This window comes from Puntigrus tetrazona, chromosome 6, assembly GCF_018831695.1.
Source record: "Puntigrus tetrazona isolate hp1 chromosome 6, ASM1883169v1, whole genome shotgun sequence".
NCBI classification, from domain to species: Eukaryota; Metazoa; Chordata; class Actinopteri; order Cypriniformes; family Cyprinidae; genus Puntigrus; species Puntigrus tetrazona.
This window is the reverse complement of record NC_056704.1, coordinates 24,741,825-24,755,116: the sequence shown is the minus strand read 5'-3', so window position 1 is coordinate 24,755,116 and position 13,292 is coordinate 24,741,825. Positions and strand designations below refer to the sequence as shown.

Genomic DNA, 13,292 nt, shown 5'->3' with positions numbered 1-13,292 from the left:
TCATTGGCCGGCGCATGCCCCGCCTTACCGCTCTAAATAAACTATGGTGGGCGTGTTCATTTTGGTCCTACGATAGCCAATCAGAATCCATGGTGGTTTAAGGCGTCTAATATCATTTGGAATGTGGAGATCTTGATTAATACTCTACACGTTTCAACTAGCTTTTTGCTACTATTTAACATGAGGGCGCATTTATTCATTTATTGTTTAGTAAAATCCCTATAAATTAGAGCAACTGCGAACAGTTTCAGTCGAACAGGGGTTATTTTGCGCTATTTGGATAACACCCCATTTAATATGATCTGAAAATATGCCCCATGTTTATCCTCTTATGTGAAATTGTCTGATTTGTGTGATGAAATTAAAACTGAAAGACTAAAGATTTACTTGTCACTGACAGATTCACCACTCTGTCAATCATAAAATTATTAAATGTTTCAGTGCATGCCATGAGGTCATAATTGTGCAGCTGACTGATCTGAATTTAAATTTTGAGGTAAATTATTACTAAGAATAACTAAGTTTGAGGTTGGTAAAATATGCTGACACTTTTGTAAGCCTCATGCTCTCCAGCATGCAGTTTCTTTGTTAAAAAATACAGTAAAACAGTAATAATGTTAAATAATATTGAATATTTTACATTTCGTATTTCAAAAGTTCTGAATCATGCACGTTTTGACAGTAGTTCATGCTAAGCAAAAGTGCATTTATTTGATTCAATATACGGTAAAACAGTAATAACACAAAATATCATAATATATCATTTATAAAAATTGTTTCAATGTACTTAAAATATAATGTATTCCTGATATAAATCAATATTTTCAGCATCATTCCCCCAATCTTTACAAGATACTTCAGAAATCATTATGTTATGCTCATTTGCATATTATTAATGTTAACCGTTTAAAGTTTTTGTAGAAACTGATAAGATTTTTCGGGATTCTTTTATGACTAGAAAGTTGAAAAAATATTTGAAATATAAATCTTTTCATCATTTCTTATCGTCACTTACAATCCATTTATTTATTTAGTTTTTATTCACAATCTCAATGATCCCAAACGTTCAAAACATTTATTTTCTACATAAGCGCTCTCACTGTGCTGAAGCCTCATTTTAGTTCAGCTCTTTAAAGTCATGTACCACGACCCACAGAAACTCAGTCAAAATATTTTAATAACAATAATAAGTAAGATTATAACGATAATGGTATAACAATGATAAATCCAGCACCTACAAGATAATGAAAACATACAAATGTATTAAAGCTTGATCTTCCACATCTCGTACAAATCGGTTTGCATCACTACACGCAGCGAGTTGCTTCAAAACCTTGATTTTGTTTTCTTTTCCCTGCAAAAAAGAAACAGAAAAGCACCATAGCATATTCCATCATGTCTGTGAAAGATTGCTCACAGTAGTGGACCAGTGGGTATTCTCCTACCTGGACAGTTTCTAAAAATTCATGTTCAATATTCAATAGACAAAACCGCATCTTCATGGTGAGCACGGATGCTGTTAAGTGCATAAATAAAGAAATATTAAGGAAACGATGGAAAGAAACACCTTAATGCGCGAATAAAAAAACCAGAGAGGTGTTACTTTGGCAAAACTTTAATGAAGGTGTAAGGTTGAAAGGCAGAGGACAACATAAACGAGAGTGTGAAAAAGACAAACGAACAATAAACAACCCAAAAAGAAATGTTACGAGTCTGATAAATAAACCGTTAGTGTTTAGTGCTTCTCTCACCTCTCAATATTCAATACTCAAATATTCTATAGCGACTCTCAGGAGAGGAAAACCAATAAAACCACTGTGCCAGGAAATCGCATGCGCTCTGTAAAATAAAGCATGATATTACAATAATCTTTGCGGTCTGTCCTTGTACAAATCTTTTTGAACGCATTTGCACCTCAAATATAACAATCTGAAATCTACAAAAAACCTTCTTCAGCTAACACAGCACTCAAGAAACCACTTCTAGGTTGAAGGTATCTTAGAATCGATAGCCAGTACATCCGAAATCCCTCAAATACAGTACACGTTTCTGGAGTGAAGAGACCTATTCCATACAGGAATCCATACACGCCGTTAAAGAGAGAGACGCTACGTACATTAAAAGCCTTACAGCTGCAGCAGGACTCAAACCATCATGCCCACCTCAGTCCTGAAAAGGAGACCCACGAAGCCTAAGTGCTGATCCCGGACGTCCCGCGGGCGCTGAGGATATTGTACGTGGGAAGCACCTGCACTGAAACGCTCGCCGGACGGAATCAAACAGGGCTTACAGTGCTTTTAACAGAACTTGCGAAAGAAATGAAATCGTATCATACCACACGCTCTCTCCAAAAAACACGACGGATCGTTACAGACACTTTCCCCTGCGTGCAAAGGGTTTTTTCCGTGAGTATTGGTTTCTCGGATCGAGCGGAGGATTCCTTATGACGGAAGCTTGAAATTATCGGACTACTTTTACAGGTAATGGAGTGCCGAACACACAAACACTGATCTACAACAAGCCTTTTGTCGTGTCTGAGCAGTCCGGAGATGAGAAGAAACGAGGCAAAAACTCAAGACTTGCTTAGATGAGTGCGTTGACCTCAAGCCTGGCGGAGATTTGTCTTTTTTTTTTCTTTTTGAGCAGTTGCATTTATGTTTTTGTTTTCCTCTCGTGTGTTTAAATATTAACCTATTTTAGACACAAAGACGTCATACTGTAACATACTGAAGAGTCCTTCCAGGTCCTTTAGTAACAGGTATCGGAGTGAGGTTTATGCCTTGTATAGTGTGTATGGGTTTTTCGGGGAGCATTAATTGGCAGCCCACGCCTCCAAGTCTTTCATGTCATCCTCATCCTCTTCTTCTTTCTTCTTTGCTGCATTTACAAAACACATTCAAGAACTGCTTTTAATACAAGGCCAAAATGAACAAATTTGCAGAAGTTTTCAGCATCGAAATGACCAGAGCTGTAAAATATGTACGCTTAGAAAGAAAACACGTTACTTAAAGTAGTAATGCATTAATTATGCCTTTTAATGCAACTTATAACGAAGTGTATGATCTCTTGAATAATTATAGCGACAATAATAAAACGTTATAATACTTATCTATTCATTGTTACACCTTTAGAAGATATAATGCAATAAAACACAAAGCCATTATATATTATAGTTCATTTTAACTATTAATATAGGTGGTAATGCATTATGTATTTCTAGAAATAATAGTTAAAATGCACTATAATATATAATGGCTTTGTGATTACCTTTAATATGCATAATAAATTAAGCCTTCAGATGTTACCAAAATGTCAGATGTCACTTAATCATCTCTTTATCTCTTTGGCATGACACTAGACACTGTCTAAAATAAAACTAGATGATATGATGTGTGTGTATGTATATGTATGTATGTATGTGTGTGTGTGTGTGTGTGTGTGTGTGTGTGTGTGTGTGTGTGTGTGTGTGTGTGTGTGTGTGTGTGTGTGTGTGTGTGTAGTACCTGGTCTGGCAGGTAAAGATGTAGACGGCACGTTTGGCAGCGGTACATTGTCTCCAATCTCCAGAAGGTTCTTATCCAACTCTTCCTGCTCCAGCTCCTCTAGTTCTGCTAACAGCTCATCCTAAAACAACACAGCATTTCTTTATACATAGTGTCAATGTGCATCTCAGTTTGTTTGTTTGTTTGTTTTTTCAAATATATTAAATTTTCAAAAGTTTAGAACATTTCAAAAGTTTAGAACATTTCAAAAATTTAGAAAGTTTCAAATGATTTCTATTTCAAATAAACGCTGCTACTGTCGCATGGTTTCCACAAAGACGTTAAGCAACAATGACAACAATACTAAATGTTTCTTAAGCAGCAAATCTGCACATTATGCAGATTTCTGAAGGATTGTGAGACACTGAGGATTGGAGTAATGATGCTGAAAATGCAGCTTCGTCATCACATGTTAAAATACAAAAACGTTTTTTTTAAATGGTAATAATATTTCACAATATTTCTGTTTTTCCTGTATTTTTAATCATTGGTGTGATCAGTTCACGCAAATTAGATGTTAATAGTGGAGGTAAGCACGTGGAAATCTCCCAAAACTCAGCAGGTGACTCTTCATCATGGCTGTGGAGTTTGCTTGTTTAAGCCTTACCTCATCAAATTCCTCCCCGAACCCGACAGGCTTTGAGATTGCATCTGAAATTTCTTGTGCCAGCTCCTGTTGTTCCGTGATGTCCTGCATGAGTTCGTCCACTTTGTCGATGTCCCTGAAATGACAAAAGTACAAATTCAGATACAACCTATATCAAAGTGCCGTACAGGACCCTGCACCGCTAAGCTAATCTTAATATAATAGATAACAAAAGAGCTCCTCACATGTTGTCATGGGCAGCTTTCATGGCCTTAGCAGCAAAGCCCATGTTCTTGATCACCTCGGTGTTGGTGTGAGCGTTTTCTAGCGCCTCCCGCTGGAACTCGATGGTAGACAGAGTGCCATCGATCTGAGCTAACTGCTTCTCGTAGCGCTTCTTACGCTTCAGTGCCTGCAGTGCAGCTGTTCCAAACAGAAAAAAGGTAAAGCACAAAATAAGGGAAAAGTATTGCATAACATTAATTTTGGTTTTATTTAAAAGAGTTAAAGAGAAAACTATGTAATCATGGGTCAATTGATTTAGATTTAGCTCAGTAAGCGTCATGCATTATAAGTCCTCCTGTTGCCTGGTAAAGTGGCTTGTGCACTATACTGTCAAGCCGCTTTGGTACAAAAGCATTTGCATGGAAAATAAATGTACATTAAAAATAAGATGGAAAGCCCACAGCTCAAGATTTAATACTAAAATTACATTTTGAGGTCTCTGATCCTCAACGGATTTGATTAGGGTTTTACAAAAGTAAAATAAAGCAAAGTCTACTGTTAATATTTTATCAGGGATGTGGTGCAGAGTTAGGGACTCCTAAATAAGGCACACTCACCAAACTTAATCGGGCAAGTGAGCTGCAAAAAAGAGAAAAAAACTGTTGCTTTGTATGGCAAATGTCGTTGGCGGCCTAATAATGAATTAATGACAAGCACATCGGTACAGATATGCTTTACTTGTAAAGTATGAATCCTGCAAAGACGTCAAGAAAAAAAGAGATTATATTATGCACCAAATCACTAAACCAGAACCATTAAAATGTGTTTGTATTTTAACTTTTTTTTCCCCAAAAAAGAGCTGCCTATTCGCATTCTCAAAATTAAGTATTTATAAGCTGGGTAATTAAAACCCAGCTTATATATATATATATATACCCTATAAAATTCTATGTGATAATATTACTTGGCCTATACATATATAACATTTGAAGCAGAAACAGATGTCATGAACTATCAGTACATTCATAAACTATCAGTATACCAAACACATTTGATTTGAGTAGTTACTTTATTTTGTAGAAAATAAAACAGCAGATGTGTTTGTGCAATACATTGAACGTAACCTTGTTTTATCAGGTTTGCGACACAATAAAACGCTCAACAGACTCTTATGTCAGTGCACGTTCAAAGGGGGCATTCCAAAGACATCACCGGACACACAGGTCATGCAAATTAAACACTTTTTCCATGAAGACACTGGAACTGTAAACTATGACAAAACACTAGTCCCACGCCCCTAGCAGTCAAACCATCAGCGTCATCACTCGCATGTCCCAGCAGCCCTCACAGAATAATCAGATCAATTATTGATTACCTCTGTTCTGGGGATTTTAAATGTGGCGTTGTGTTACAGGCCTCACAAGCTAGACCGCTCTTTTCCGTGGCCCTTATTTTGCCTTGAAATTATTTATGGAGCTATCTCTGGATTTGGACAACTCTAATAGTATCGATGGGTCAGGAAAAAAATACAGAATTATAGATACACTTTCTGTAACTGCATTTACATTACATTTGCACCCTGAGAGTGACACAAATGGAAACCATGACAAGGTAGTTTAAAACGACAGTCCTTTTTATGTTTTTATTTCAGTAATAACAGACTGTATTTAAGGAGAGAGGATAAAAAAAAACAGTTCAGAGAATGTCAAAGAGGAAAAAAACAACAACAATAATAATAATAAAAACAAACATATAAACAATAAAGTTTAAATTTAGACAGCTGCATTCGTTTAGTATATACAGTATATATAGTGTATTTAGTATATTATAACTATTACAAAATGTAGGCTAATATATGAGGGTTTTTTTTATTATTCTTGACTTGTACAATTTTGCTAAAATTACTAAAATAGAAATGGAGCGATTTTCTTATTCAGAAAAGTCAGCTTAAAAACGTAAAATATTTTCTCTCCAAAAACAGTAAGAAAGAACAATACAAAAAGTTCTGTATATCCAATTGAAGTGTTGCAGAAAGTACATTTATCAGCAGTATGGATATATATTCACTAAAGGTCGTCTTCGCGATGTAACATCGGTGGATAACTCTGTAGGTCATTTCCATTATTTTGTTTCCTGAGTCAACCAACATGACGTACATGTTTGTCATCACCATGGATACTAGAATAGGTCAAAGGTTAACTAATGGAGAGCTACATCATTTTATCTGTCTATGCCAAGCGTCTTGAAAGTACTATATAACTTATAAAGCAAATCATCGTCCTAAGATCTCCATAGATAACTCCATATACCAACTCTTAACGACAGCTCTCACGTGTCTTATTTAAAAATTACATTATTTCATTCACAAGACACGTTTTTGATGAATTCCTTCGTATAACAGACCAGCATAAAACAACGATAAACTACCGAAGCATTAACAACCACAGTGCCAACCTAGCCTGAGTCAAGCAGCTAATCTAGGGCAGGTAACTCACCTCTTTTGTTCTTCGTGCCGTTTCTCTTGGCCGTTACAAGCTCCTGTTCAATCTTCTTCTCCAGGAATTCTTGCTTTTTGGTCAACATTTCTTCTGTTTCTCGCAGTCGCTGGATAGCCTCTTGGGGGCTTGGAGATTTGCCCCCCTTTCCGCTGCTACCAAACAACTTCCCAAACACAGACATCTTGCCCTCGGGACGACAGCGAGGAGTGATATTAAACTGGTTTTTGACTGCTAGTGTAGACGAGAGACGTCAGCGCGGCTTCTATCTGTCACTGAACCCAACAGGCTTGTTGTTGTTTTCTCTGCTTCCTCCTCTCTAACGCAGGCCGCATGACATCATCACGTCACAAGAACATGACTCACGTCATGACGTATTGAACGTCTCTAATCCATAATGATTACAAATGAGAAAATAGTTTATTATGCCACTGTTAATATTACATGGTGCTCGCGTATACCTAAAAGTATTTTTTATAATTGTATGCTTCATTTTAAACTATAACGTAGGGTTTTATGAATGTAAATTCTACAAATTCTGATGTACAACGTATTATTATTATCGTTTATTTATTTATTTTTATAGGCCGTAAGAATATATGAACAACAAGTATCGGGTGATATCCTATGCAAACAAAGTGCAACAAACCATCCGTCAGTCGGGGCATTGCTACAAAATAAAAGAAACGTTTTCGTGTTTAACCCTCGGATTATTAAAAGAAGGGTTTAAAAGCAATAAATAAACTGTACTCAATTTCTTAAGGCATAAGGAGATATATATTGAGATTGAGGAAGAGATTAATTAATTTTTACATAAGACACTGTAAACTTGAATAAATCTGAATTAGTGTAACAGACCTATCATTCAAATTTTTATACACATAAATAGTTATTCATACACACAAATCCAACCTCTAACTATTTCATGGTTAATGTACGTTTTGCATCATTAGACAACGGTGATTGGTTCAATTCCAGTTGACAGTAAAATGAGTGACATGTTCGCCAGCCAATGAGACTGCACGCTGGTTTATGACGCGTGTTCCGCCCGACGCACAGGCCTTGCTGTCGTCCTTGATCAGCGCGAACAGAAGCATTTGAGGGACGTGAGACGCGCATATCCGCGGAAAAAATGGTTGCTTACTGGAGACAAGCCGGGCTGAGGTAAACGAGTGACAGCTAACAACGCGAAAAGCTGCGGGTTTTGTATTTTAATCGCTGTAGCGTTACGTTCAGTAAGTCGCGCTGCACAGTCGGTTTGGCCTTGCTAGCAATAGTAGCGTCGTGTTGAATCTGAGTCACAGTGGGCATGTTCACACGAGCAATTTCTTCAGTAATTGAATGATTTAATGTTGTTTCAGTTACATCAGGTACTCGGCGATCTGCGCCAGGGTCGTGCGGGCAGCACTGAAGCCGCAGCTGAAAACCGAGGCGATTAAAAACGCAGAATCCAGTGTGAAGGTCACTAAAATGAAGACCGTATAATGTGAGTTAATATTTCAGCTGTTATCTAAAAAGTACCACAGTCTGTTGTTAAAACTCACGACCTTCTCTGCTTTTTTTTGTAGGATCTTTCATTACGTCCTTCAATTCCCAAACGTTTTCCGTCGGGTTTACAAAAAGACCTGCATGTATGATGATTAAATTGAAATAGCTGTGTACTTTTGATAATAAATTATGAAGAGTCTCAAACTAAAATGGTCATCGCTTGGTGTATGTGTGTTTATTCTACAGATTCCTTCATCCTTCATCTATCGGATCAGCTGTGTTTATTAGTAACGCTGGTTCTGTCTGGATTAAAAACATCAGTTTAAGAGACACTAAAACTGTTACCGGTTTACAGTCCAGTAGTTAAAAATAAAGTAAATGTTGCATTCAATATGATCTCTACTGAGTAGTTTAGTCTCTGTTGCTGATATCCAAAATTTTTTATTTTAATACATTTTGCAAGAAAACTGATGGTACGTATGGTAAAGGCGTGAAATGTTATGCCCTGTAGCAGTGTAAACACTCGGGTACAATGCAAATTTATTCTGAAACAGTTTTTATTGGTAAAATAATTCTGTATCATATTTTTAAAAGATAAGCAAAATTAACAAAAACAGGAATGTAGCATTTTTTTTAATATTGACAACAAATAATGACAATAAAAGCCTTTATATAGCACTATTACACCACACAAAAGAAAAAGGGTTTGACTATATCTGATTTTTCTTGTATTTTTTTCAAGGTATCTATGGATATGCAGTATTACAGAACATACAGAAATTATTTTCCGGTGATGTTATATATCAATATAGCAAAAAGGTTTTTGGCGTCTTAATATAAATTAAGCCTTTTAATAAACCATACACTACGGACCAAAAGTCTGGGGAAAATGACATTTATTTCTTTAAAGGATTTTTTTTTTTTGATACATTTAAATGCTTTTCTATTAATCAAATCCCCAAAAGCATTTATAATAATAAGAAATGATTTTTTTTTCTGAAAGTTCTGCTTTCCATCACAGAAATAAACTTTGTTAACACACAATGGTACTGTTTTATTGTATTTTCATGAAATAAATGAGTGAGACTTTTAGAAAAACATAACGACCCCAAACTTTTAAAAATACATACTTCATTTTCTCCTGGAGGTCAGAAATATTTCACAGTTTGCTATGAACAGTGGCTCCAAATAGTATCTGAACATTGTTATTAAATAACATCATATATATATATATATATATATATATATATATATTTTTTTTTTTTTTTACATAGTATATGTGTGTATATATCTGAGAAAATTGTTTATATATTAAATATAAATTATATGAATATAAATGTATACATGTAACTATATGTAAATATTTAAAATATACATAATGATATGTATATTTAATATAATTATGTATATACATAATATACACAGTGCACACATATATGCTACATAAGCAAAACGTTTCTTTTGGATGTGAATAATTAAGATTAATCATTTGATAGCACTATTATACACTAGTTAACATTTGAAGTGGATCAAAACCTTTCATCAAAGTTGTCTTAAAACCAAAATTAATTATTTGATTAACTTTTTTGATCCACTTCAAAGGTTGACTATTGTATATATATATTATTTAAAACCTAACATTTTTTCCTAATTCAGTGTAATTCATATAGCAGTTTCAACTGTATCTTATACTTTTTGGGGCCACAGAATGTTCTCTCTCTTGCTATATTCACTAAAGCCCACACATCATTCGCTGACAGAAGTTTCAGTGACCACCTCAGTCTTTATCTCCACTCGAGTGCTGCGTGCTGTTGATGACAGACCCTCCTCTTCTGCCTCTTCATCTTCTGCATCGTAATCCATATCGACGGTGGCATCCTGATACTGCTGGTACTCTGAAACCAAATCATTCAGGTTGCTCTCGGCCTCGGTGAACTCCAGCTCATCCATGCCCTCCCCCGTGTACCAGTGCAGGAAGGCCTTGCGTCGAAACATGAGCGCGAACTGCTCTCCGATGCGCTTGAATATCTCCTGGATGGCGGTGTTGTTTCCGATGAAGGTGGAGGCCATTTTGAGGCCCCGTGGTGGGATGTCGCAAACGGCCACTTTGACGTTGTGAGGGATCCAGTCTACGAAGTAGTTGCTGTTCTTCTGCTGAATGGCTAGCATCTGCTCGTCGACCTCTTTAGTGGACATGCGGCCGCGGAACATGCCCGCCACTGTCAGATAGCGTCCTCGACGTGGGTCGCACGCGGTCATCATGTTTCGGGCGTCGAACATCTGCTGGGTGAGCTCAGGCACCGTTAGGGCACGGTATTGTTGGCTTCCGCGGGCGGTAAGAGGAGCGAAACCCGGCATGAAGAAATGAAGACGTGGGAAGGGCACCATATTGACCGCCAGCTTCCGGAGGTCGGCGTTCAGTTGACCCGGGAAGCGAAGGGAGGTCGTGACCCCGCTCATGGTGAGGGATACCAAGTGGTTGAGATCTCCGTAAGTTGGCGTTGTGAGCTTTAGAGTGCGGAAGCAGATATCATACAACGCTTCGTTATCAATGCAATACGTCTCGTCTGTATTCTCAATCAGCTGGTGGACTGATAGGGTGGCGTTATACGGCTCAACTACTGTATCCGAGACCTTTGGCGAGGGCATTACGCTGAAACTATTCATAATGCGGTCGGGATACTCTTCTCGGATCTTATTGATAATCAGGGTGCCCATTCCCGAACCGGTGCCACCTCCCAGAGAGTGGACGAACTGGAAGCCCTGCATGCAGTCGCAGCTCTCGGCTTCGTTACGAACGCGATCCACAACCTGCTCCACAAGCTCTGCGCCCTCAGTGTAGTGACCTTTGGCCCAGTTATTACCAGCTCCAGAATTGCCTTTGTATTTATAAAGAGAAAACAGCAGGAATGATGTTATGGCACTCTCTGGGAATTCATGGTCGGTGATAGTACACGCTACTGTTTGAGCTGCTTATTGTAGATTTAGGGTAATAAACGAAACAAAAGATCTATATGATCTACATTGTATGTTACATATGTCATGATACACACTTTTTTTTATGAAGAACCTTCAACATCCGTATGACCATACCATTCCACGACAGGTTCTTTAGAGTGGAAAAAGGTTCCTTATCATTATTAATAAAAAATTATATATACTGTAATATATATACACACTAAGACAAAATCATTTCTCTTAAGAATTTGTTTACTGTAAAGTTCTTTCTGGAGCCTGAAATGGCTCTTCTGTGGTAACACTGTAAAATTTGGGAGATTTATTTTTAAGAGTGTATGTTTCAGAAGTATAGAATGTGTAGAAGTCAACTCGTGTAGGATCTAAATAAAATGTCTTTAATGTAGATGACTGCTGGCTCACCATGTATAAAGTTATCCGGTCTGAAGAGCTGTCCTATGTGACTGCCCCTCACGCTGTCCATAGTCCCCGGCTCCAGGTCCACTAACAATGCTCTTGGAACATACTTGCCACCTGACAGGCAATGAAACATGGCAAAAGTTACAGGAAGTCACGTTTAATAGATAAAATCATCTTTATTTTTGTTACAAATTATACATTGCGTGAAAAATAAATATATATATATATATATATATATATATATATATACAGTATATGTATATTTTTTATGTTCCCAAAATATCCTAAATTTAATGCAGTATAGACTAAAATCATATACATATAATTATATAATGTAGATATTTATTTATGTGCTAAAAATTTTTTTTTTTTTGGTTTGTAAGTTATTGAAAGGTAAAAAAATAAAATACAATTAAAAAATGGGGCTACATGATAATTACTATATAGCTTAATGCGATTATGAAATCTAAGGCTGCAATTTAATGAAATGCTTTTATAGTCTGTTCTGCATTTAATGCTTATAATGATGAAATATTATTATTTATTTATTTTTTTACAAAAGATTATTTGGGAATCCCTACAAATACAGTAGCTACAATGCACTTCTGTATACACTTTATACTGTAAAAAAAACATGAACGTAACATGCAGGTCTGCATACCATGTGCTTCATTGAAGTAAACGTTGACCCTCTCCAGCTGAAGGTTCAGGTCTCCCTCATACGCTCCTACTCTGTTAATACCATGTTCATCACTGATCACCTCCCAGAACTGCAAGCGCATGGAAGTTAGCCACCATATTTGACTGAATGAAACGTTTTGTCACTTCAAATGGCAAAAATGGTCATTCTCAACACACAGAGTCAAAGAAAGCCTTCCATTACTGACTTATCCGTTGGGTATTAAGTGACTTGCTGTTATGTTTTCTGGATGCCAGTTTTGACCACAGTCCTACTGCATCTATCACTCAGAAATACACAGGCCGCTGAGCTCATTTCCATGATAAAGAAGGCCCAGCGCGTCACAAGAGGCTCTGTGTCTCTTATCTTACTCTAGGGTGAACACCCTTGACCGCACGTACCATAACTTTATATATTTACTCAGTTTAAAAATACATGCTTCAAACGTAGCAGAAAATAACTTTTTTGCTATTGCTTTTAACTAAAAAAGCACATTACTGCAGTATTTAGCTCCTAACAGAATGCTGTTAATGACAATAGACTGTAATAATATAATAGGCTACAATAATAAAATAAATACATAATACGAACAGCTGAGAATTTAGCTACTAATAAATACTCATAATACAGAAACACACGCTCATCAAAGCCTGCATCAGACTGTCTAGCTCGAATCAAGTAGAGTTTAAGATGCAGCTGTTAATCATAAAAATACACTTAAAAACCCGTATTTTCAACCATCGCACCTTTGAGCCGATCTGATTCCCACACTGTCCGATCTGCAGATGAACAATCTCACGCATAATGATAGGTTTGGCACGTCGAAGGAGCAGGAATAGCCTTGACCGCGAGTCTGAGGTGCCCACCGTGTGTGTAATACCACCAGTGACATCACCAGGAGG

The 13,292-nt window shown here is 36.9% G+C and overlaps 3 protein-coding genes across 4 annotated transcripts; 1 reads left to right on the top strand and 2 right to left on the bottom strand.

Moving 5' to 3' along the window:
- Window positions 1–1,159: 1,159 nt before the first annotated feature.
- Window positions 1,160–7,185, bottom strand: chmp4ba (charged multivesicular body protein 4Ba). 2 transcript variants are annotated; one of them, XR_006251159.1, is made up of 6 exons: window positions 6,849–7,185; window positions 4,374–4,551; window positions 4,150–4,264; window positions 3,504–3,624; window positions 1,446–2,877; window positions 1,160–1,354 (listed from the first exon to the last, which is right to left on the bottom strand). XR_006251159.1 is itself a non-coding variant. In XM_043241495.1 (5 exons), the coding sequence occupies exons 1-5, from the start codon at window positions 7,030–7,032 to the stop codon at window positions 2,813–2,815; spliced, it is 663 nt and encodes a 220-aa protein (XP_043097430.1). In that variant the 5' UTR covers window positions 7,033–7,185; the 3' UTR covers window positions 1,160–2,812. The 2 variants fall into 2 exon arrangements, 1 of the variants encoding a protein (XP_043097430.1); XM_043241495.1 differs by having other exon boundaries at window positions 1,160–2,877.
- A 667-nt stretch (window positions 7,186–7,852) lies between these two features.
- atp5f1e (ATP synthase F1 subunit epsilon) lies at window positions 7,853–8,552 on the top strand. The gene is made up of 3 exons (XM_043241496.1): window positions 7,853–8,012; window positions 8,210–8,334; window positions 8,417–8,552. Exons 1-2 carry the CDS (start codon window positions 7,981–7,983, stop codon window positions 8,331–8,333), a joined length of 156 nt encoding a protein of 51 aa, XP_043097431.1. The 5' UTR covers window positions 7,853–7,980; the 3' UTR covers window position 8,334; window positions 8,417–8,552.
- A 1,119-nt stretch (window positions 8,553–9,671) lies between these two features.
- Window positions 9,672–13,292, bottom strand: tubb1 (tubulin, beta 1 class VI). Its single transcript, XM_043241494.1, has 4 exons — window positions 13,137–13,292; window positions 12,373–12,481; window positions 11,715–11,825; window positions 9,672–11,215 (listed from the first exon to the last, which is right to left on the bottom strand). The coding sequence occupies exons 1-4, from the start codon at window positions 13,191–13,193 to the stop codon at window positions 10,083–10,085; spliced, it is 1,410 nt and encodes a 469-aa protein (XP_043097429.1). The 5' UTR covers window positions 13,194–13,292; the 3' UTR covers window positions 9,672–10,082.